At 29.9% G+C, this 27247-nt stretch overlaps 2 protein-coding genes across 3 annotated transcripts; one reads left to right on the forward strand and one right to left on the reverse strand.

Annotated features, from left to right (window-relative positions):
* Positions 1-235: 235 nt before the first annotated feature.
* FAM21 (Family with sequence similarity 21) lies at positions 236-9959 on the reverse strand. 2 transcript variants are annotated; one of them, XM_065512497.1, is made up of 5 exons: positions 9800-9959; positions 9525-9725; positions 8777-8922; positions 3723-8149; positions 236-851 (listed from the first exon to the last, which is right to left on the reverse strand). In XM_065512497.1, exons 1-5 carry the CDS (start codon positions 9902-9904, stop codon positions 739-741), a joined length of 4992 nt encoding a protein of 1663 aa, XP_065368569.1. In that variant the 5' UTR covers positions 9905-9959; the 3' UTR covers positions 236-738. The 2 variants fall into 2 exon arrangements, with proteins under 2 accessions (XP_065368569.1, XP_065368568.1); XM_065512496.1 differs by having other exon boundaries at positions 8777-8925.
* Positions 9960-11475: 1516 nt separating this feature from the next.
* On the forward strand, positions 11476-26882 carry Atf6 (bZIP_ATF6 domain-containing protein ATf6). The gene is made up of 4 exons (XM_065514388.1): positions 11476-11674; positions 16111-17732; positions 23354-24976; positions 25948-26882. Exons 1-3 carry the CDS (start codon positions 11647-11649, stop codon positions 24965-24967), a joined length of 3264 nt encoding a protein of 1087 aa, XP_065370460.1. The 5' UTR covers positions 11476-11646; the 3' UTR covers positions 24968-24976; positions 25948-26882.
* Positions 26883-27247: the final 365 nt, after the last annotated feature.

Here is a 27247-nt window from a genome sequence, read left to right on the forward strand (position 1 = left end):
AAAGAGATATTCCGTACGGTATATGAGATATAACCGTGCTAATATATAGAAAAAGTGATAAAAATCCACATTGAGGAAAAAAAATTCGTATGGTCATTAAATTATTACGGCAGCCAACTTGACAAAACTAATGATGCAGAAGTTCTTATTTTTGGGGCTACTTTCACGTGCAATTGTCAGAATTGAGTCCCAAAATCATGTGTTGTACTGTGTTATTAAATAATTTTCTAAAAGCTCGTTTTTTTAATACTTTATTATATTGCTAAAACAAAAAATAATTAAATAAAATATATAAATAAAGGAATAAATTTAATGCAAAACATTTTAAACGTTAGCCAAAGATCGAAAAACTAACTCAAGTTAAAAACCAACTATAGTTTATTACAATTGTTAAAAAAAAGAAAATAAAAAAGAAGAAAGTAAGAATATAAATTGAACATTTTACTTAAATGAAATTGTAAATTTAATGTAATTTAACTATTTTAAAGTATTTTTTTTTTATTATTTTTAATTTTAAAATTCATTTAATACAACGATTATTTTATTTAATTTAAATTTAAGTTTATCTAAAGAAATTTATATGTAAATACTCGTAATAATTATTATTTTAAAATAAACTTAATTCGTTTTACGAATTTCAATGCACTTTTTCGTTTTTTTATATAGTAAATAACAGTTTGAGTTTTGTTCAATTATTATAGCTAAAAGTTTTACAATTAGGGAATATTAATTTAAAATTTATAATAAATCTGCTAAAGGATTGTCTGCTACAGTTTTCGGTTTAGTGACTTCGGTTGTAGAAATTAACGGTTTAGTTGTTGACGGTGCTTTAGAGTTGGGTATATTTGTTCCTAAAATATAATAAATAATCTTATGAATTGTAGTAAATTGTAAAACTAGTAAGAGTATTAAATCTGTTTGTGAAGATTATTTTTTACCCTTCACTCAAGTCGAAAAAGTAAAACACATTTTCAGTAGCGCACAATGGTTAAGAAATATTTTATTTTGGAAATAGTTCGGTAGCTCGTGAACGAGTGGGTATTTATATCTTAATGAAATATCACACAGTCATAGGTATTTACATGGGCTCGAAGTTGGAATGGTGCTAGTTGGAATGACCGCCAATGTTGGTCCTTTGTGAAAATCGCCAAAAATTCTTTAAAAACTATAGTATTTCGTAATTTAAGTTTTCAAAAACATGACCTTTTACTAAATATAAATTTATATTTCTAAGCTAAATTCAAATTTACTAGGTTTTCTTTAAAATATATTCAAATTTAAAAAAATTAACTATCTGTGATAAATATCACGTGCACGAAATTGAATCCAGAGGTGCTAACCATTTTTTTAGATTAGCTCTTGTTTTCGAGATATACCGTTATATCGAAAATGGAGGAGGTTGCACAACATATATTCGCGTAACTCAAAAACTTGTTTAGTTTATTGAATAAACTGAAAAAAACGAAATTTCACAATAAAATTACCTTTAAATAAGGCTTAACATTTTTTTAATCTGTGCAGTCGTTTTAGAAATATTTCCAATTTCTTTCCGCATTTTCAAATTTTTTATGATTTTTAAAAAACAGAAATTTCGATATTTTACTAAAAAATTATTTTTTTTTGCCCAAAAAAATCTATAAAAAAATTTTTTAGATTTTTCATATTAAAAAAATGTTAAGCCTTATTTAAAGGTAATTTTATTGCGAAATTTCGTTTTTTTTTTCAGTTTATAAAATAAACTAAACCAGTTTTGAGTTACGCGAATATATGTATGTTGTGCAACCTCCTCCATTTTCGAAATAACGGTATATCTCGAAAACAAGAGCTAATCTAAAAAATGGTTAGCACCACTGAACTTAGCATACTCGAATTAGTTTAACCCACCGGGTATCCCGCTTGACAGTTTTTATACCCTTCACCTTCGTGAGAAGGGTATATATAAGTTTGTCATTCCATTTGTAATTTCCACAATATAATTTTCCGACCCTATAAAATATATATATTCTGGATCCTTATAGATAGCGGAGTCGATTAAGCCATGCCCGTCCGTCGGTTTGTTGAAATAAATTTTCTGAAGACCCCAGATATCTTAGGGATCCAACTCTTTAATAATTCTGTCAGACATGCTTTCGATAAGTTTCCTATTTAAAATCAACAAAATTGGTCCACAAATGGCTGAGATATGAGGAAAAAACCAGGACAACCTCGATTTTTGACCTATATCTGGATTACTAAGTCATTAATATAGACAATATGGATATCTAATGATAGATATTTCAAAGAAGTTTGCAACGACGTCTATAATACCATAGAAAGTTGGACCTACAATGGGTCAAAATCGGAAAAAAATATTTTTTTACGCGAATTTTTTTTTAACAAAAAAAAAAATTAAAATTTAAAAAAACTACAGTTCCTGACTATACGTTCCTGTTGGCATGCCATCTGCCGAGTCACCCCAACCATCAGATTCTGATGCAGGATCCCCTTCCCCGACACATTCGGATTGACTTTCGGCGCTTTCGCAGCGAGAACCAAGACGTCATACAAGCAGACGTCGATCGATTGTCAATTGCAAGCGCTCGGAAAACATTGCATCAAACGGCGGTTTCTGAATCCATTACAGGCTACAGATTCAGAAATGAACACCCCCTTCGATCTTGGATTGTGGGAGACAATTACCCCGGTATTATCAATTAAGACCCTGTTGGTGCAGTTTCCTCAACTGCTTCCTAGAACGAATTGTTTCTGGCACTTTAAACCGTTGCCCCTCCATTCATCAAAGTCCTCACGACACTTTGCAATTATTCAATTGTCACACCAGTTCTTCAAATTTGCGCCCCATAAACCTATGGTTAAGACCAACTGAGGTGGCGCAGTTTCTCCAGCTCCCACTACCACCTACAGACATCAACACAAATAATTAAATATCAGGAAAAAACTATCGGCCACAGTTGAACTGTTACAACACCAACAATTTACCAAAGAACATTTAAACTGGTCGAGATAGAAATTGAATACTGTTCTCCTTTCGGATGAATCCAAATTCGATTAAAGAGGCAGTGATGGGAGAACATTTACAAGACGTACAAAGGGAAAGATACTGGACCAAGTACACAAATAAGACAGCCAAGTTTGGCGGCCACCTTATTATGGAGTGGGACTGCTTTCAATTTTAAGACTGGAATCAGAGTCATATCAATTTTAAATGATGTTATGTATCTACGCTCGTACTTTGGAGATGCCAGCACGATTTTGACCCCAAACACATCTAATGGGTTTTGAAGTGGCCTGTCATCAGATCTCAATCCCGCAGAAAACCTTTTGGAAATTGTAGTTTGCAAAATACGGATTCAAAATTATACCACAATTGAAATGGGAAAAGTGTAGATCGCAAAATATCGACTCAAAATTATACCTTTATTAGAAAAAAGTCGTTTCGAGAAAAACGGCTTTGAATGTTTTACGGCATTTTACTATTTCTTAAATAAATTTTCAACAAATCATGCAATTTCAGAAATAAAACCTGATTTAAATAGTGCATGTTGATATCTTTCTAATCTGTATTTAACCCAAATTTTTACTTGTCAAATATACGAGAAAATATTTAGCAAAGAATAAAACAATGCAAAGAGTTTTTAATCCGACATTTCACACCAATATAAAACTCAGCTATAATTAAAATACATAAATCTTAAATACACAGTTTATAATAGAATACATACCAGTTGTAGTTGAAACTTTTGCAGTTCCACTGCCAAATAAATCATCTTCGTCGCTGTCCACATCACTGAAAAGGCTCGTATTCGTTTGAGTATTTATTTTGGGCTTATTATCCTTTAACGTACTTTTAGGCACTGTATTTTTCTTAATACTACCTGATGATATAGGGAAATCGTCACCATCACTCTCATCACTAAATAAAGAAGATTTAGCTGGAGCCTTAATTTGGCTTTTTGAAGTAGACTCAGATGAAACTTTTTTATTTGACGTTTTAGTAGTTTTAGTTGTTTTAGCTGAGGCTAATTTTCCAAACAAATCATCACTGTCTGTATCAGAATCGGCAAATAATTTTGCAGTCGAATTTTTGGGCGGAGGTGCTGAAACTATTGGAGGTTTGGTGGAGGATGATGTTTTAGTATGAGTTGATGTTGGACTTTGTAGTCCAGCTACGTTAAGATCCTCATCACTTTCACTGTCTAAAAATGATCTAAATTGAGATTTGGCTATGCTATTGCTGTCCTTAAATGTGTTTGAAGTTGTGGGCTTTTGATCGGTTCTCCTAAATAAATCACCACCTTCATCATACAAAAATGCAGGTTTTGTTGAGGATTTTTTGTTGGATTGAGATTGTTTGTCATCTTTTGATGATTGCTGATTTTTGTAGTTAGATGTCGTTGTTGTTACACTGTGAGTAGCTGCAGTTGAATTTAGAATTGGTGGTACTGTAACCTCTTTTGTGACTTCCATGTTTGTGTTGTTTGCTAGAAGATTTGCCGAGCTAGACACAATTTTCTTATCAGGTTGTAACTTTGCATTGGTTTCTCTTGTTGTTGCTTGTGCCTTGTTAACATTTGTTTTCGAAGTTTTGATATGTTTAAATAGATCATCATCTTCTTCCTCATCATCGTCAAAAAATAATATACTCTTTGTTTGTGCCGATTTGCTTTTATTATCATCATTTTTATTTAATTTATTCGTACTTTGGATTTGTTTAAATATATCCGTACTGTTCTTTTCTTTGGTTTTATCAAATACTGGTGTTTTTGATAAACTTTGATTATTCTGAGTTGAAGAAGAACTTTGTGGTCCTTCATTTAAAATATTGGTTTCTTTGTTAATTTCCAAAGTTGAACTTTTGCTTATATTGTCTATTTCAGAATTATCTGTATCTTTATTGTCAGATAAAATTGACGGTAATGGTGTTGAGAGGTCTTCATTATTAATTTTTTTATTAATTTCCAAAGTTGTACTTTTGCTTATATTGGATATTTTAGAATTATCTGTACCTTTTTTGTCAGATAAAATTGATGGTAAAGCAGGTTCCTCTTTAGAGCACTTATTTAATGTCTTGGGAATATCCTCTGTAGCCATTTGTTTTTGAATTTCTCCGTTATTATTTTCCGGTTGAACTTGTGTTAACGGGTTTTTAGGAATGTTTGTTTTCGTTTGCATTGTTTGGTTTCGAACTTCGTTCTTTTCATCCTCACTTTCTAAAGTCGCTGCTTCTTCGATTAAACTCTTGCGATAATTTTCTTGTCTGGCTCTGCGTGTAGACGGTCTTCTTGCAGCTGGGCCTCTAACACGATTTTTGGTCACGCTGGGTAAAATATGTTCAGTTTCGGCAGTTTTACGAACCTCTACTGTTTGATTTGTTAAAACTGTTGCTTCTTTTTTAGTTGTTAATGCTGGTGAAACGCTTAAGGCTGGTTTTATAGTAGCATTACCTTGATCTATTACCTTTGTAGTATCCTCTTTAACCTTGCGTAAACTGTTATTAGCTCCTGGTAATAGAGCTTGAACATTTATATTAATATGGGGCATTTGTAATTTAGAAACTGGACGTTTATTAGAAGCAGTCGAGTCCTTTTTATTATCAGATTTGGACAAAGTTTCTTCAAGTTTAGCAGCAATTTGGGAACCCTTGATTTTATGTTCATCGTGGCTAAATTCTTGCTTAACTTCAGGTACTTTATGATCTATTAAGTCTTTGCTAGATGAGGAATTTAATTCTTCATTAATTGGTGGCGGTTCTTCACTGAATATAGAATGTTTAGGAATGTCTTTTTCTATTTTATTTTGATTTAAAGCCATTAATGTCTCATTAAAATCATCATAGAATACACTATGCAAACGTTTAGTTTGATTGGATTCAGGCGGAAGATTTGTAGTATCACTAACACCATCATCATCGGGAGGTACATCGCTAAATAACTGTAAACCCGTATACAATTTGCTTTGTCGATTATCTATAGTATCTGCTAGATTGTTACTGGCACTAGCCACAGGTACTTGGGGTAATTCAGGTTCATAAATATCATTTTCCAAATCTATGGCATTATAATTGGTATTATGTGCTAGTGGGGTTTTACTAAGCGTTTCGAAAAATTCATCATCATCTTCAGGTGGTTCATCAAATAATAGAACTGAATTAAAGTCGTATTTATTGGATGAACTTGGTTGCTGGGTTTCATTTAATGAATCCGTAGCATTATTCTCTTGCATTATTGATATATTGTCATTGTTATTTAGCTCTTTATGATTTGACTCAATTGACTTTGTTTCCAAGCTTGATGATTCAAGTAATTTATCTTCAGTTTTAAATGGTTCAGCTTGCGTTTGATCTTTGTTTTCATTTTCAGTTGAAACATTGTTTTCTTTATTTTCTGTTATTTCGGGCATAGTTTTGTTCTGATCAATATTATCATCTTCAATGGCAATTTTATTTGACTTATTGTGATCTTCATCAGTTGTAGTTACTTCACTTGTTGGTGTATCCTTAACAATTGACGTATTGTAAATCGTGTTTGTTTCTAAATTATTTTTCTCTTTTACAACTTCCAATGATTTTGCTACATTTTCCCTCAAAGTATTTTCTTGGGAAATATCCTTAGTGCTTGTTTGTTTCGGTTTTTTCGAAAATAAATCCTCTACATCCTCTTCTTCTAAATCATCGAATAGATTTATTTTCTTTGGTTTTTTCTCTTTATTCAAATTATCTATATTTTCTACATCCTCAAAATCATCAAATAAATTTACAGACTTCCCGACATTTGTCTTTTCAACCGCAGTTTTATTAGAAGCATCAGCTTTTGGCATTTGCATGGGTTTTTTGGGATCATCCTTTGTTTTACTGAGATTTAAATCGTCTCCATTATCGTTCGTATCATTAAATATATTTCGTGTTTTATGATTCGCTACAATATCAGTTGGTAGGGATTTTGTAATTAAAGAGGGTTCCTGTAATTCATTATCAAATAATAATGCATTCGTTAAAGTGGTTTTACTTGCTTCTTTAGAGGAATTTGTAATTGATTTTGTATTTAAAGAGGGTTCTTGGAATTCATTATCAAATAATAAAGTTTTGGTTAAAGAGGTTTTAGTTGCTTCTTTAGAGGATGATCTCTGCACAAAAGCCTTTAAGAAATCATCATCCTCATCATCGCTGTCTTCGAATAATGACTTGGGAGTTTTAGAAACTTTCAAAGGTTTGTCAACAATGTTTGTTTTAGCTGGCGGTAATGATTTATTTTCGTCATTTGTAGGTTTGACAGATTCCTGTGCTTTAGTTAAAACCGATAATAAGTCGTCTTTAGCCATATCGTCTTCATCATCATCAAATAGATTAACCGTCTTACGTTTTATATTCCTACCAGAAGATATTGAGGAAGATGTGGTAGATGATGGTATATCTTCGGGTGGCTCAGCAAATAGATCCACAAAGGGTGGTGGCTGTGATCTTCTAAAAGCAGAAGGTCTTTCTGTTGTAATAGTTCGATTATTATCCGGAGGGGGTATGACATTTTGTGCTGATGACACTGATGAAGATGTTGTAGATTCAACTTCTTCATTTGATGGTGGTTCAGCAAATAAATCTAAATATGGCTGAGCTTGTTGTTTATGTTGCATAGTATTTTCCTTATTATAAGTTGACACTTTAGCTGGAGTTTTTGTGGAATTTTTCGAATTTATCGAGTTTTTACTCTCTGATCTTTGAGTTACGTTTTCAGTTTGTTTTGTGATGTGTATGGATTTCTTAACCAATGACGAGGATGGTGTAGATAGAGAGGACGATTCACTAATTGTAGATTTGTTTTTGATGGCCTTGATGGGTAAACTAGGTGTTCCCGGATATAAAGCCTGAGATCCCCGCAATGATGATGCATTTTTGACTTCGATATTGGTATTTATATTGTCATTGTCTATAGAATTACTGGACGCCCATTCTGTATTCGACTCAAATGATTCATTATCATCCAAATGCGAAGTTGATGATGATTCGGAAAATGCTTCGGATATTTCATCACCAGAATAACTATTTTCTTGTTGATTTTCATACAGACCCACATGCCATTTGGCATGCCAATCTTTAGAGCCAAATATATAAGGTAGAGGCTTCTCATTATAGGGGTTAATTGGCTGATAAATGCATCTGTAAATACAAATTAACAGATACAATTTTTAATTTTGTTTGTAGTTGTAGTATTTTTATTGTAATTAGTTTTAATCGTAAATACCGTTAATTCTAAATACTATTTTATTTATAAATAATTTAAATTAAAAATTAAAAAAATAAAGAAAATCAATTTTGAAAAAAAAAAATTGAAATTAATAAAATGTTTTTACATTTTTTTTTTACAAAAAACATTTAAAATTTATATTTTAAAGTATAATTTGGTGAAGGGTATATAAGATTCGGCACAGTCGAATATAGCTCTGTTACTTGTTTTTTTTCCTTTTTTTTATTTGCAAAAATTTAGTTTAAAAATATTTTACAATGATGATCATTGGGAAGGAATTATCGGTATTTCTTTGAGATATTTTTCATCTATATTTCTATTTATATAAACTATTTAAAAAATTTTACTTGAGAATAAATTAAATCGAGTAATCGATTATTCGTCAATTATTGATCGAATAATTCTTTATTCTTAATCGAAAATTTTTATTCATTCTAATAATATATTTTTTAAACTGTAAAATAAGGGACAGAAGTTATCAAGCAACTTTGTAAAGTTGAATTTAACTATCAGTCGTTTTATTAAATTCAAATACTTACGTTTTTTCTTTAGATTTTCCTTCATCTTCCTCATCAGAATCGTCGAGGTCTATTGAATATTTTTCATGGCAATTTCTAAGAACTTTGAGATTATTATCCAGGAATTTGTTAAGCATCTCTTTAGATGTGGGTGTATGTTGTTCAGGCTTCTAAAAAGAATAATCAAGTTAATAATTTTTAATAAAAAACCATAATATAACAATAAAAGGTAGAATCACTACAAAATATGTTCTCAATTCTACATGCCTTGAATTGTCAGACTAATATAAAATAAAAAATAAAAGTACAATTGAAAAAAAAACATCAAAAATTAACTAAATTGAAAAATAATTTAAATTCAATTTAAATGTTTATTTTAACAAATTTGAAAATAAAATTAAAGAATGTAGAGCAGCCTGCGGTGTTGAGCTGAAGAAACACTCACGGATTTGCATGCATCATTTCAATGACTCCGATTATATTGAACTGTATTTCAAATATAAACAAAATATTTCTCAATTTTCATTTGTTATTATTCGTATTTTTGGATTTCTGTTTTTTATTTTTCTATTATTTGACGTAACAAGGCATAGCATTTTAAACTCTCTCCCTAGTGATTCTACCTTCTAATGGTTGTATCATGATAAAAAACTATTCTTATAAGACAACCAATTAGAATTTAAAAATAACTATATTTAATTAGCATTAATTTTATAAATTATATACCATTGCCGCATTCCCTTATCAATAATTTCTTGCCAATACTTACATTTTCACCATCACTGCTGGCCTCATTTGCATTTGCCAATGTTTCATCATCATCTTGCACTCGACATTCAACAAACTGATTACCAAACTGTAATGTGGTGAGACTATTTGCCACATTATCCAATGCTATATTCGTTGATCTAACATTGTTGTTGAGTTTGGTAAGAGCCTCTGTAGTTTTTGTAGCTCTAGTTTCCAAATCCTAAAAGTATTGTGGATACAAAAATTTAACATCATATAATTGGTATTATTTATGTTTTGATACCGCAGAAATACCTGTGATATTTGATTCATCCATTGTAGAAGAGTAAAATCACCAGCAAATGTCCACTTTGGTGCCTGTTCCAAAATATTTTCCAAATTAATTGGAGTATCATCCATTTTTTTCGTTGTTTCTTATCTGTTTGCTGATATTTGTTTTGTTTTCCTTTCAAATCACTCGAATCAAATAATAAAGCAAAACAAAGGCGAATTTAAACTAGGTGGAGTCAGTTAAACGTTATTTACATTTCGCACTGTCAATTATTGTTTTTGTATTTCAATATTGCTCAATTCTATGCAAGGTGTATTTAATAAGGTGCCATCGGCAGCACAGCTGATTATAGAAATAGCTCGCACAAATGTCAAACTACATATATAAAAAATATTCGCCCGTACGCCCGTATGTCAAACTCTATACATAAAAAATAAGTGAATTCGCCTGTATTTATTTCAATTCGCCACTGCTGTCACCTTGTTAAATACGCCTTGATTCTATGCTTATTAACAAAATAGTTATTTTCTACATAAATACAGTAACCACCACTATTTAAATGTTTATACAAGTTTAAGTTTTAATAATTTTTTTTTTAATTTTTCATATAAATCAAAAATTATTGCTCTGACATTTGCCAAGACCTGTTCATGGTAGAATCAACCAGGTACAATTATTAGGGAGAGTTTTCAATATTTACCCCTACAACGTCAAATAACGCATTTACTCTAATCACTTTTTATTTTGTTTTCTCAATGTTTTGCACGTTATATTAAAAATTACACATATTTATTTGGAAAAAAATTTATTTGAATTGAATATTTTAGGAAAAAAAGTAAATACACAAAAATTTGTTTAATTATTTTTTTTGGTCTTAGACATTTCGTTTTGTTTTTTTCTAATTTTCTTTTGTTTGACGTTATAGGGAATGTATAATTGAGAACGTACTTTCTAATAATTGTACCTTGCTTGTTCTGCTATGGACCTGTTGTTGTTTTTGTAAAACCGTTGTCACCTCGTATAAATTCGACATGAGCAAAACAGAAGCAAACAATTTAAAAGTGATGCCAGATGCATGATAAAATAAAATTAATTAACGGGACATTTAAAATAATACGTTTTATTTTTAAAATTTTTGCAAGTTTAACAAGCAATTGCGTAAAAGTCCTTCAAAGGTTTTAATTGGACTTTCAAATTCAACATAGGCAAAATTATAGCCACTTCAGATGTTAATTACATAGCTACTAACAAAACAAAAATATTATGAAAAAAGCAACAAAAAATAAAAATTTTATTATGAATAAACCCTTAATTCTTTATTTAAATTTCAACATTATTTTTAATGCTTGCATTTTTGGTTCTTTAATGCTTTCAATATAGAAATTGAAACTCAGACATTTTTCTCATTCTCTTTTGAACTAACCTAAACCTGTGTAATACACACTCTACCTCTTTAACCCCTCGCCCACAAACTTCGTCTGTCTGCCTTTCAATTTCTGCATTGTAAAAGGGGACATACATATTTGTACTTTTTTTTAAATTTAAAACAATTCATATTTTATTTAAATAAAAATAGCCTATTTAATGATTTTATTTGTTGGAAAAATCTCTAAAATGACTTCATTGTTATAGTTGGCAACGCAGTATTGATGCTAAAAGAAATTTTGACATTTTCTTTTCAGTTGCCGTTCAACTTTTGCCTCGTCGACAATTCTTTGGAATATCTCTTTCGTACGGCCGGTGGTTTTTGAAATAAAATCAAGATTGTGATGAAAAAATTCACCAAATACAACATATTCCAAGAATTACATATGTAAACAAGTGAAATAATGCAAAAATTAGTAAATTGATAATAGAAAACACATTTAAAATGGATGTGGACAATGAAAACTTTTACGGTGAGAAATTTTGCATTAAATACATAATGATGATTGGTTGAGTGAGTGATTGTGTGCGATTGTTTGTATGTATGGAATAGTGAGTGGTAGATTGTTTTTGTGTAGTGCAATTACGTATTGTGTGTAGTAAAAAAGATGGCAAAATAGAGACTCATTCAATAATTCTTCATAAATAAAATATAATTATTTGTTGTAGTACTCAAATACAAAAAATTGTTCGTCTATATTATACGCCCTTCACTTTTTATAATAAATTTGTGCCATAATAGTTGTTGTTATTATTCTAATTTTTTTTTGCATAGAATAAATTTTGAATGCAATTATAAATACAAAAATATTGTATTTTCTTATACCCACCTATGTTTTTATATTAATTATAATGAAACATATTGTCTGGTAAAATGTTTAGCTAGAAGTTTCTCTTTTGTTAAGAATTAAATAATGCGTTTGTATTATTTTATTTATAAGCAGGTATATATGGTATGTGAGTAAATTACTGTATCGTTTCTATTAATTTTATAAAATACACGAAGCTACCTACATATAGCTAGCTAGCTCTGTTTTATATAAAAATGGCTTGAGCGCGTTCCATTTTCTTTTGCCGGGGTAAAATCTATGAAACATTAAAATCTTGTTTATCAACAGCATGTATGGATGTTATTCGTATAAGAAAACAGGTTTTATTTTTAATGAACAGCTAAAATAAATGTTGACGTTTGTGATATTTTTCAATCTCTTTTTTACACTCTCTCGATTGTTTGGTTTTATTGATTGGTGGTGATAAAGACTGACGGTTATAAAATACCCTACATCTACAGTAGACTTGTGGTTTATAGTTAAATAAAATGACCTTTCATTTTAGTTCATAGTACAAAAATCAACTATTCAGCTCAGGCGCGGATCCAGAGGGGATGAAATAGGAATAAATTGCCTGAAAAATGTTATTGGTAAAATAACTAAATTGCGTGAAATTTTTTTTTGAAAAAAAAAAATTGATTAAACAAATAAATTTTTTCAGACTTGTTTTTCAATATTGTTTTAAATTTTTATCTTAAAGTATACTTTAGTAAAGGAAGGTATTTACTATATTTTAATAGAAAACCTAGTAAATTTGAATTTATATTAGAAATTTACTATATTTGGTAAAAGGTCATGTTTTTGAAATCTGAAATTAGGGAGCATAGTTTTCCAAAAAAGTTTATATTGTATTATCACTCATCGTATTTTTTTTTTCATTTATTCAGAATTAAGCCCTAGACGGCCATCAGACAGTTACTAAACCGGTTCTTCGTTTACACTTTAACTTCAAAACAAAGCGAGATCAACAACAATTTTACAACAATAATCTTATTCATTTTAAAATTGAACAAACAAATACTGTATAGTAATTTAGTTCTATAAATCTTTTATAAATTTAAAGATTAATGAACAAAGTGGGGTTAATTAAGCATCTCTATAGATTTTCGTTCCTAACTAAAATTTTTTTAATATATAATTTCTCTTAATTCGTTTCTAACCCTTATTAAACTCGATCAAAGATAGTATAAAAGGTCGAATTTAATGATTGGACTTGAATTCTTTATATTTCAAGCGATCCGCATGTCTCAGAGTGCAGTCGGAATATGCATACAATAATCTCTAGTAAAGTAGATAGTAGTTATATATTAGATTGTGGGGGTTATTTTCGTAATTCATTACACAATGACACCCCATAATCAATAAAAAAACATTTTTGATTTGTATGCATTTAAGTTAACGTTATTTGTGTATACTCAAAGAACTATATTGGTAACAAAATAACACATGTCTGCCTGTGGTTAATGTTGATTTACAAAATTGTTTTATTTTTAATTAAATTGTAATTTTGTACATTTTAAAAATATGCGGGAAATTGTTTTTGCATGAAAGGACATGAAACCTTATTAAATTAAATAAATATGATATGCGGGATGCACACAAAATGTTCATACATGTGTGAATGTTAACTTAATACCCATTTACTCAATTATAACTTAGTACTTAGTCTGTAGTGTTTGAAAATAGTACCTTCATAATGTTATCTTGAAAAAAAGTATGCAACCCATCTAAGAAACTGATAAAATGTTAAATGGTTAATCATTGGTCTAAATCAAAAATTAAAAATAAAAAGCTAATAATACGTACTTACGAAAAGTCATTATTAATATTGTTCTAAGTTTTATTTTCTTTTAAAAGTTAATATATAACTAAGATTATGAAATATGTGTGTAAATATTTAGATTATTAAAAAGTGTATTTCGAAAATAAATTTAACTTTTGTTTACCTTAGAATTTTAGTATAGATTATTAAAAATATATATATTTTTTTAAAATATCGATTAAAAACTTAATTGTATACATATTTTTGTTTTATTGTATTAAACAAAATCTAGCGCATTTTGTATGTACCAACAACTGAAAAGTTAACAAAAATCAATCCAATCTTATCATAACTGAACGTTTACGAAATCTTTTTAATGGTAACAAAAGATAACACAATTGTTGTGAGTATCGTAACTAAAAGTACTCCGCTGTATACATGTACACAATATTTTCATTTCATGTTGAAAGAATTCTGAAAAATATTGTATATGGGTTTTTTTAACTTCTTGTTATTTGTTTTTATTATCTGTTCATAACAATTCCAATTTGATAAGAGAAAATAATGATTATTTTGAAAAGATTGCTCTCTCACTAGTTTTTCTTTAATATTTATTTTTTGAAAGGCAACACCAGCATGAATGAGTGTGTCGAATTACACTTTAATTTTGTTAAACGCTCTAACGCCCACTAAATTGACATGTGTTTTAAAAAGTAACTGGAAAATATTAATTTGTCTTAGATGGAAAATGTTAAATTCTAATTTGTATTTTTTAAGGTACTTGTTGAAGTTAACAAATTTTAAACATTATGGGAGACAAAATTATGAACAACTTTTTAAGTCACATTAATTAGGTTTATGAAATATAATAATACATATTTAACATTATATTTTATTTCTAATCCCATTTCCAAACTTCAGGCCTGATTAATTTCGGGTTAACGAAAACCGAAACTGTGTGTATTTCTAAAGTTATAGGAGTTGACATGCTAAAAGTTAGTGTGATAGGTATTATTGTTTATATATCTACAAACAGTGAGTGACAATACAATGGAAACTTTTTTTGAAAACTATATTTCGTATGGAAATGGAAACTTAAAGTTTTCAAGAAAAATACTAAAACAAAATTAATTTTATATTTAATTTTGATAAATAAAATTCAAATTAAATTAAATAAATCTGCAGTTTCAAAAATTATGCAAAAATTTCAATTGAAAACTAATATTTTGGAGTGAAACATTGTAAAACAACACCAAGACAAGATAGTTTAATAGCAAGGGAGTTTAAGAATGTCCTAAAAAGGAAGCTTATCAATGATCTAAAATTGGAGGATAATTCTTCAACTGTTAGCAGCAGGACATATGAGGCAGGGCTTAGTTCCCAATCCCCGTGAAAAGCTATTTAAAAAAAACTCACCGCTCGTATTCAATTTGTCAAAGGACATTTAAATTATGCGAATTAATGTTTTCGATTTTCTCGTTTCAATTCTTACCATTCACCACTAATTAGAACTGGTTATTTCTTATTAATTGCTATTTGTATCGATGATTTTATTATTATTTTTTTTATATTTATTATAAAAATATTTAGTTTTCTTTGAAATTTATAATACAAATGTGGACTTGTTTGCGAATATTTTGTCATCAAAAACTCATTTTCGTGGAAATCTAAGATAGAGGCTCCTGTTATATCGATATATTAATGAAATACTGAAATAATTACTTTGTATTTTTTTTGGGTTTTGACCTATTAATTAAATATTTCAAAAAGTTTCCATTGTTTTGACAACGACTGTATTTATTGTTGCGTTTCTGCAAAAGTATGTACGTAATTGGTATTTCCGCTAGTGTTAAAAATGGTGACGTGAATATGTATCTTTTTAAAATATACATTCATACATGCATAGGTAAATAAAAGTATTATTGAAATTGGTTTTTATTTGTTGCTTCTTTGCTCTCTTTATTCAACTCTTAAAACCCTCTTCATCTAATATGAAGCCACTTGTTCATCGCTCAATCACTCACATTCATTCGTTCACTTATTGCAAAAGATGTAGTATGTTCACCTTGTTGAGACGTTAGTTTTTATTTGAAAATATACTACATACATATTTAGTGTATATTTTTTGTCTGTTATGCAAATTAATAATCAAAACTTGAACTGACGTTCAGCCATGGCAGATAAGAAAGACAAAACGCATTGTTTCAGTTTCTTTTAATTCGTTTAAACCATATTTAAGCTATTGAATAATTAAGTGCAAAATAAATTATGAAAGTAGCTTATAATACAATAAATTATTTTCAATATAATTTTGCAGATGAAATAGCATCGTTTATGCCTCAACCGGGAGACTATAGTCTGGAAGATTTAGATGAGATAATACGTTCTACCGACTCCCACTTGGATGCTTCATTAGATATAAATGCGTTTACAAATGCATTTAATCAAAATGATTTTGATATGACAATACCTGAACCGGAGAAAAATAATGTCGAGCAAAAACCAGCACCGCAGCATCAGCAGCATTTTGTTAAAGATGAAACACAACCAAATTTGGAAAATGAATTTCATTTTAACTTTTCGGCATTTCCTTCACCTGCTACATCTCAACAATCTGCAGGTTACTCATCGCCATATGAAACTCCCGGTCGTACATCATCACCCACATCGATAGATGATGATCATTTTAATCCGGATGATTTTATTAATTTCCTAAATGACGATGATGTTAAAATTGATGATTTGACACGCGATACTATTATGAAACTAAATGAGAATTGTCGTAACACACCCTCGCCCACTGGTAGCTGTACAAGTTCTAGTGGTAGTTCCACAAGTGGTGTACAGAGTGATGCCTCGTCGGTGGCTTCTATGTCACAACATTATAAAAGTTCTATGACCCAAGAACAGGATGATGACCTCTTAGAGTTTATAAAATTTAAAAATGAAAAATTAGACCGTGACATTCAAATGAATGCAACTTCTCCACTACAATCTGCGCAACAATTTGAAAACAGTTCTGTTTCTACTGGTCCCGTAGTGATCACGGAAAATGAATTGCCAATAACAACGGCCTCGGTTGCCACTAGCTTATTGCCGATAACATTGCCGGTACTACCTGTGACCACACTACAGAGTGTACCCCCAGCAAACTTTGTACAAGGTACTATTATTCCTGTACAAACTGTACCGTTAACCACCGTTAATCCGGTGGTTAATATTAAAGCACCTACAGCTATTAAAATTGAGAACAAATCTCCAGCAAGCAAAACAAATGTATCACAAACTGTTAAGGTGTTGGCATCTCCAAACAATGGCGCTACTGCTGCTAGTGGAGCTAATTCAAAAGTAACATCACCACCTAATGCCAAACCTAAAACTATATTCCTTTCCTCAAATGATTTCAAAGCTTTGATGCAAAAAATGAATACAAACGGCAAAAAAATTACGGCAGCCAATGGTCAAATGCCCAAAATTATTATGAAAACTGCTAATGGTAAAATAATAACCGCCAATAAATTAACAAACAATCCCAGCAGTAACAACACATCTTCGACATTACCATCGTCTGCCAGTATTAACAATTCTTCGACGCCAGCAGCCATATCTTCAAGTTCGCAATCTTTACAATTTGTATCGAAGATGGTTAAAGCCTCCGGACCAATGATTGTGAAGCAACAACCATCTAAAGTCGTGTCATCGAATGCACGTTCTGCAGCTGCCATGGCTGCTGCCAGAGCATCACTGAGTCATAGAAGTCATCGCAACGATTTGCTTATGCTGAGGGGTCTTAACGATGACAAACAGTTGAAAAAACAATTGCGAATGTTGAAAAATCGTGAATCGGCCTCATTGTCACGTAAAAAGAAAAAAGAATATGTCGAACGATTGGAGAATCGCATAAGCGATTTGGAAAAGGAGAACTATTCGATAAAAGGGGTAAGTTATTTTCTTAAATGTGATGAGCAAATATTGCATAAGTTTGGAATAGAGGAGAGAATACATATGTTAATATTTATTCTAGTTTGTATGTATATAAATTCTTATTTGTGCGAGTATTATTTGAAACATGAACTGTTTGTATTTTCATTAACTATTTATTTACTCCATTAAAAGTGGGGGTCTGTTTTTAAACCCTGAACAAATATGTTTTTAATTATATTTAATAATGGCGTTTTAATAGCAAAACCATACCAACCACATTTAAGTAAAATTCAAATAAGAGAAATGAAATCATTCAATATATTACAATCTGATAAAGTTAATTACAAATATTTATTGCGTTCAACATATCAAATATACCTTTTATACATATTTTAAAACGTAATAGTTTTCATAATACAAATGCATTATATTTTAAAAACACATAAACATATCACCTTGTTTGTTCCTTTTGACACTCCACTGTCATTATTAAGCTTGACGAAATTTATCTTATCACTAGGCTGCGACCAGCCAGCCAGTGTTTTCTTTAAATACGTTTTATTATTGTTTTTCATTTCGATCCATTCGTTTAATAATTGTTTAGTAACTGATAAGTAGTTCACATTTTATAAGAATTAGCATTTTTTTTAAAGCAAACAAACAAAAAAAGATGCTACGATACAATGTTTCCTTCCTTAATGCACAAGCCAGCAATGTGCAATGAATTCGTGTCTAAATAGAAATTGATAAGAGTAATAAATATTCTTTCCAGAAAGTTAAGTTTAGATTTACTTATTGCATGATTTTTGATCGTTACATCTTATAGGGTTTCTAATTCCCGGGAAATAATAAACAAATCTGTTCATTCCCGGAAATTTGTATATCATTCACCATGAGTGGTGAATGTCATTCCGATTTTGTAATTTCATTTACATTTTTCATTTGCGACCCCATTAAGTATATATTCTGGATCGTTATAGATTGCGTAGTCGATATAGAAATGTCCGTATGTATGTTGAAATCAACTTTCCGATGCTTCTATATAAGTTACATATATGATTGATACATCTACATATCCGCTAATGGCTGTATCCACAAATGGCTGAGATATATGCAAAACACGACGACTACCTCTATTTTATTTTTACATATTTTTATGGTCATTGTCGTTTTACAAATCGTCCCCTTAATAAAACAATAGTGTATAATTTTTTTGCCATTTCGAAATAATTGAGTTTAAAATTTTTGTGTTAGTAGACATCTGGAACAAAAGTAATATTCCAATTGATCTTTTGACCCACTTTGTGGAAGTAGAATTTCACAAAGTTTTGACCACATATAGAATCAGTTGTGTAGATTCTTATTATGCAATAAAAATAATGGTGTATATACTTATGTATACACTATTGTTTTATTGAGGGGACGAAATGTTTTCTCATCACTGCCTTATACATTGTATTATGATTTTTTTTAGAATTAAAAGGTACTTCGCGGGGCAGCCAATGCCAACCTAATTTACCCTGCGGTTAACAGTTCAATAACTAATTTCCAATTTTAGATTATTGATAACCTCCTGGAGAGTCATTTAGGGTAATTTCTTGAACTCTCTTGCTATTAAATGATTTTGTCATGGTGTAGTTTTATAAGGTCTTCTTCATAAATGTTGAGTTTTTATTTCTAATTTTTTTAACTCTTTCATTGTTTTAAAATCAAAACAATTGCATTTTTACATTAATCAAGATTAGTTTAAGAAAAAAATTATCAAAACATTAAAAACCACCCCATTCTATGGGTTTTTGTGGATTGAAGTGGTTAGTTTACTAACCACATGACATTAAAAATAATTATGATAAACATTTTTGTTTAGTGTAAATTTTTTTGAAATCGAATATTTTTGAAATAGATTTTTACAATATTTTCAAATTAATATATTTATCTAACCAGCACCCTGACGGCAAAGTTTTGCCAAAAAATCATAAACGATGACTTCAAAAAATATAATTGTTAAGCAAAATGGCAATAGATGACAATAAACTCTGTTTCAAAGACTATAGAAAATGTGGTTAGTAAACCGCAAAGAGTTAAACTGCGAATTTATTTATCGAATATTTATCACAGATAGTTTTTAGCTTCAAACCAGCATTCAAATCGTTTATTATTGTTTTTTTAAATTTTCACAAATCTTGAATTTAGCCTTTTTATTGTGTGAAACAAATTACCAAAAAAAAAATATCAAAATAAATATTGAAATAACGTGCTTTTACATCGTTTTCTTACATTTTTATTTTGTTTTAGTCTTCTTTCTTGTGGAACTTTAAAAGTTTCCATTGATTTCCCAATGCTTTAAAGTTTAAAAATGCTAATATTTACTATATTTTAATAGTACATTGAATTGATCTTCTATTTGGTAAAATGTCACTGAAATCACGGAATATAGTTTTCAAAAAGTATCCATTGTATTTTCACTCACTGTATACAACCAATTACTCATACTAACAGTATTATTGTCATTATTTTCTCTAAATATCCCCTTACCTATACCACAACAATAAATTTCAGTGAATTTTTTGTTATTAAATTGTAAATTTTGCACATTAATTCCCGGAAATTTCAAAAAACAATATTCCATGAAATTGTTTGTCATATACATATTTTTGATTATTTCACTAATATAAAAGATGCTCTTAAAATAATTTACAAATAATTATTGAACCATGGAATTTCAAGTTATTATTTTTGCAAAATATCCATTTTTCTGTACAAAATTTTATTTCACTGATCTGTTAGACAATCAAATAGAGCAACTTTAAATGGCTAAAGTGTTTTTTCAACAGATAATGAAAATATGATGAAATTTTGAAAACAAAAATTGAAATGATTAATTAAATTTCGCAAATGTATTGTTATAGTACTTTCGAACTAACATTTCAGTTTTTTATATTTCACATTGTAATAGTTTGTGCATCATAAATACTATTTAAAAGTAACATTACTCTTACCTTTCTCTTTTTTTATACATTTATATAAATACAACATACTCGTATTAAATGAAATAAATAAAAAGTATTAGTCATTTGTTATTTACCAGTCTTTTATCCACAACAAACCCGAAATAACCAACAAAAAAAGCAACAAATATGAATAAATAGATACTATGTATGTATGTGTTTACCTACTTTTACGTCTGTACTTCATACATATGCGGATGAATGTTTCCAGCGTTGAAAGCCTACATACTCTGTAATACACACACTTAACCGAACATGGAATTTAGCATACATACAAGTATTCTCCGTAATCTTAAGTTCATTGAACATATAATTTAAACAGAAAATAACTATATTTTGCCAACTACCTAATAATGTGCAATATAACATGTATTAAAGTAAATAAACATTTAACAATTGTATGGAAATTGTGTTAATCACATACATATTTGTTAGAAAATAACAAATCTACGACATAAAAGATGATATAGATACGGTTATGTTTATATGAATGACTGGCTCATTAAACAACATCGGCCGGCCTAAACTTAATTAAAGTTAAATGTATTCTTGTTTTGTAAAATTTAAAAAACAAAATACAAAAAATATGGATGTTGTAACCAAATAAAAGCACATGCTTGGTTTTGTATGATTAATCATCATTATTTACCATTTAATTAATCGCTTTTCAGTTTAATTTCTAAAGTATACTTTAAGGCATCGACTTAAAAAGTGTAGCTTGATCCCAATTAAATATTTTTAGAAGCATTTTTCTGGATCACCTCTTCAAATAAAAATAAGTACAAAATCACGATGGTAGTTATAAGTTTAGTTTAGAATGATAGTGTATAAAAGTACATTCCCACTCCATTGTGATTCTGTGCAAAAATGAATGAATAAAAGAGATATGAGATAATTTAGATGAAAAGAAAGCTACGAAGAATAGAACCAATAATTCCAGGAAATATCTTAGGACATACGATTTGGAAACATAAATGAGAACTGGAATCTTAAACCTAACATAATTATCCAGCATATAGTCACTACAATCCCCTAATAAAGCCTCTGGCCTACAGTCCCCAACATATTCTAATCCCTCATGGAATTGTCGACATAACCACGTTAAAGTCCAGTACATTGGCAATTAATATGCTCCATAGTCGTCCACTCATCTTCGTTCCCACTCACTCTGCAATAGTCTGCCGTTGTCCCATATGCCGAAAACCGACAATTTAAAGAAAATTCTATAAGATTCTAATGCAGTAGTATGTTGTGTTTTGAAATCTTACAATATAGAATGTAACCAATTAATTTAAACATTTATTATATCTCCTGACAAGAAAACTTCAAATTGTTTACCACGAATCCGTGTATCCCGTAACACCTAATCCGCAAACCTTAAATTTAATTCAAGCTTTTTAGATTGGGACCCGCCCGTATGGGGTTGGATTAGGAATGATAAGATTTCTTCCGCATCTACCTCACAGTTTTGTAGATTTATCTGCACCACTAGCAGCTTATTTGGTCTTGTCATGTTTCGAGTACCGAAAAATAACATTGCCAAGACAAAAATTGACAACACCCTTCACCCCATTCAAGAATTCAAGGGATTTTCGATACACAACGAATCAGAAATCTCTCCACTGGTCTGTAAGAATATTAACGTTCTGTGTGGCCAATAAAGCCAGTGGAATCCACACTGTTACTACCTTCAGTGATACGTTCTCCAAACTAGCCAATTGAGGCCCTTAAGAATTCAAAGAAATTCTTGTTACGACAATTGACAATCGCGACATCCTTAGCCCAGTCAGATTCTATGAACAGCGATCTCATCTCAGAGCCAACCTTCAACCAACTGCCATAAATCGAAACTGATCTTCCGATTAGATCATATCGATCGATAAGAGCTGTCTAAAATGTAAATCCTGGTCCAAATTTCTTCACCTTCTTTGTGGATGTTGTACACTTTTTGGGAAACTTTAAGAGTGTTAGCAGGGGATACTTTGGTTCCATTGTTGTCGAGGGCTCAACACTGTCGGTTTCGTTTCCCTTAATGTCCACCTTATCATCTGAACGGCTTGTGTATGTGGTCGCCGACCCTATACTCTTATGAGTGTTTACCGGTTTGACGACAGCAACTGGGGTGCAATATCTTCAATATTTCCGTCTAAGTCATGTAGTGCACTCCCAACAAATTTACCAGAATGGCGCAAGACTAATAATTAATGGAATCCCGTTGTTGTAATTGTGGGATGTCTACGTGGAACTTCCTGATGGAAAAATTTGTATTTTTTTAGAAAAGTGGAGGAAAAATGTTTTTAATTTTGAAAAGGGTTTATATAACAAACTTTCAATAACGCAATCACATGTCATTTTAAAATTAGCGTCCGCGCTTTGTCGGTGATAATTTTAGAATTAATAATTTAATTTTTTCCGAACAATAAGTACTCCAAAGACTTTAACTATTTCTTGCAACATTCAAATAAACCAAACCATTTCCAATAGCAAGTGGCAAATGAGAAGCTATTAAACTTGAAAAGTAACATTAGGGCTTAACTTAAGTCTTCTTTATTTATGTCGTGATATCCCACAAATATTTTTTTTAATAACGCATTAATCTCTATTGTATTCTGTTTCTTTTTCTTCAAGGAAAATTCCTCATTACGTTCACAACTGATGGCATTCGCTCAAACCTGCAACTGTAAACATGGAAATGTTAGTGAGTTCATTTTAAATACCCTTAATATGGATGGAAAGAATGGTGGAGCTGTATTAAATGCAATCGATACATCATATCTTTTGAATAATGCCGAACAACATTTGGAACATTGTGGCAGTGCGAACAGTAATAATTGTGGTAGCACAACAACAACATCAACCACACACCATGTTAAAATTGCTCCAAAGCCTGCTAATTCCGGTTCATTCACAAATAAGGGTTTCAAACAGCGCATGAATGCGACAACTGTTAAGAAAAATGTTGCTGTTCTCTTTGCCATGGCATTTATGGTGACATTGAATGTTGGAAACTTTCAAAATTATTTAAATAAATCAGCACTTGAGAATGCGATCGAAACAACTGTGAACGATGAACCAGTTGCTCAAACAGGCCGACGTTTGTTGTGGGTTCCAAATGAACACGAATTTCACGAACAGACAAATCGCAGTAAGCGTGAAACTGAAATGGCAAATATGCCACCACCGCCGTTACATTTCTTAAGGCCGGTTAATCGTACCACAGCGGATAAGTTGAATGGTACTTCGACTAAGGATGAACCGCCCATAAAAAGGTCTACGATAATATCGGCAACGGAAACTACGACAACTTATGGAAATGCTACACAGGAAAATATGCGATTGGCAAGGAATTTACATAAATGGATTGGCGGCAATGACTACTTGAATTTGACTGGCACTGGTATTGGCAACGACTATGAACATATGGAACATTTTAAATTTGGCTCTGGATCTTACATGGACTACGATTTACCCCTACAGGCCCCAATTGGTACGAAACAAAAACGCAAAATCATCTTGGATTCGGAAACGCAACAAAAGCACACAAAACTGAATGTAGAGGGAGATCGTAATTCATTGGACATATTCAAGCCAAGAATTAGTGAAGAATATTTGAGACTTTTTAAGGGCATTAAAAGACAGGATGATACTTTCTATGTTTTGTCCTTCAATATGGATCACATTTTATTACCGGCTTCGGTTTATAATAAAAGTTCACGTCCTAAAATGTCTCTAATGCTACCAGCAGGTGATCCATCAAACAATGGCGATATTGTTCTAATGCAAATCGACTGTGAAGTCATCAATACCACAGAACTGGAAATCAAATCGCATATGATACCAGAAAAATTAAGACCCTCTAAATATGCATCGAATGTACGTGTTAATCCAAATGATGTTGCCAACAATGAAACGGCTGGTCCTGCTTCAGCTGCTTCGGCAAACAAATCACATGAAATACCCTTAAAGAGAGAAGAATCAAAAGAGAAACCTTCTGCTCCACGTACTTACTTTATGATGGGACCCAAAAATCAAGTATCATCTCAGTCGGCTAATTCAACTGCTGGTGCAGTGAATATTGTTAAAAGGAAACCAACTATTGTTAAACTAAATGCCAACGATAGTGTTATAGGCAGTGGCGTTTTAAATGTACGCAATTCAACATTATTTTCACGCATGCGTGAAACCGTTGTTTCTCAGAATACAGGTTTTGTTTCAGCTACAGATGTTAAAAAAATAATATAATTTTTCAAGGTATTTATTTAATTTTTTGTATATTTTTATTTGTTCATTGAAAAATACATTAGGGTTATAAGCAAATTTAGTCTCTGTATAAACAGACAGTTTGAATTTTAATTAGCTTTTCTGGGTTAAAATTTATATTTTTCCAATATTAAATTGGATTTAGCACAATCAATTTGTATTTTCCCAATATTCATTTGGATTTCTCAATTTCAATTTGTTTTCTCTCAATATAAATTTGATTTTTTTCTATATTTCAACTTGTAATAATTTAAAAGTTAACAAATGATAAAAAAATCATAATAAATAATAATAATTTTACAAGCTTTTTAATGTTAGGAGAACATTCATCATCGATTCTTTGTTTTGATTAAATCATAATTCTTCTGTGTCAATTGACTTTCTGTTTCCAGTATTTAATTCGGAAATTTCTTTGTAATATATGTATATAAAATTTTGTATATATATTTTGCTAAGAACAATAGGTAATAAGTTACATGGATGAGAAAAAACAAATTAATTTTTTGGTATTTTTACATCAATTTCCCAAAATTTTTAAATTTTCAAAAAAGAACCTTTTGTTCTGCAGCTCCTCAAATGTCTTTTATATATGGGGGATTTCATGTCAAGTGATTCAACTTTTCAAATCGATGTCTTCCGATCGGTCTGAAATTTGCACCAAGGTTAGTCCTATTGGATAGTAATTTGGACACATTTTTTCAACAATCGCTCAAGAACTCTCTGAGTTAGAGGGTGTCAAAATTTGACATGTCCAAGCAAGTGTTTTTTCTCATCCATGTAACTTATTACCTATTGTTCTTAGCAAAATATATATACAAAATTTTATATACATATATTACAAAGAAATTTCCGAATTCCCGGGAAAGTTTTCCGATTAAGAACCCTAATGCAGACTGATTATTATAAATATGCATCAAATTTATTGTGATAACTATAATTTTTGTATTTATTTTTTTTTTCAGATTTCCCAATATGAATAATACCCATAAAGTCTTACTGAATATGTTTGACATTTTATTATATTTAATTTACTTACAAAATCAGTTACATACGTATACTTCAATATGTAAAAACTACTTATTTGTGGAACATTTCTCAACTTAATATAATTCAACATTTGCACTCATTAAAACAATTTGACACATATAAATTAGGCAACAATTTCAAACTCATATACATATGTTATTCTAAATTCAATAACATAAATATTATACTTTTTGAAAATGATTGAACTTTTGGTAAAATTGAATTAAGAAATTTATATACAATACTATATTTTTATTATTATAATTAAAAAATGTTTATGAATATATTAAAAATTGGAAATAAAATACATACTTTTATATATTACTATTATACATATAATTAATTATAATTTAGTTAATAAGAATTATGCTCTACACATAAATCAGCATTTACTTGAAAGAAACAAAAATATATTCATTAAATTTATAAAAAGAAAATTATTTTTTTTTCCTTACACTAATAGTTTAATTACTTAGTATTTCAATTTCTTTAGCGCAATGGGACCGATCATGGTGACCCAAAAGGAATGTGGCTTATTACTATGTGATTTTTTCGTTAATATATTAAACAATTTAATTTTTAACTGTTTCTTGTTTTGTTTTAAACAATTTTTTCTGCAATATGGTCTTTATTTAAAATATTTAAGTGAATAATTATTATTATTCTGCGTGCAATCATTTTATATGAAACTATTTCATTTTTAGCCAAGTTTTTTTGTTTTATATACACTTTATCATTGGTTCTGATATATACTAATTTATTAAATAATAAATACAACATATATATATATAATTTTTTTTAATATAAAGGTATTTTTAATCAAATAATTGTAAATATAATTAATGTTTAATAAATAAGAAATAAATAATAATCCAAATGTGTTATTTTTATTTTATTTAATGGATTGTTTAATATTGTAAAACTAAACAAATGTTAAATTAAATACAATCAGATCTGGTTTTATACGATTAATCTGTTCTACAAAAATTACATAAATCGAATATATTTAAAATGATACTCTATATAGACTCGTACTTGATTTCAAAATTAAATTCAGGACCTCCTTTTTTAAAACGAAAATACAAATCGTTACCTTAATATAGAAAGGCCCTAACTCGTGTTTTTTTATTTTTTATAAGCCCAGATTTAACCAAAAAAGCTCGACTTAAAAAAAACACGAGTTAGGGCCTTTCTAAAATAAGAACATAATTCAATTCAGAGAATAGTAAACAAACT

The sequence above is a fragment of the Calliphora vicina genome, chromosome 5 (genome assembly GCF_958450345.1).
Source record: "Calliphora vicina chromosome 5, idCalVici1.1, whole genome shotgun sequence".
Taxonomy (NCBI): Eukaryota; Metazoa; Arthropoda; class Insecta; order Diptera; family Calliphoridae; genus Calliphora; species Calliphora vicina.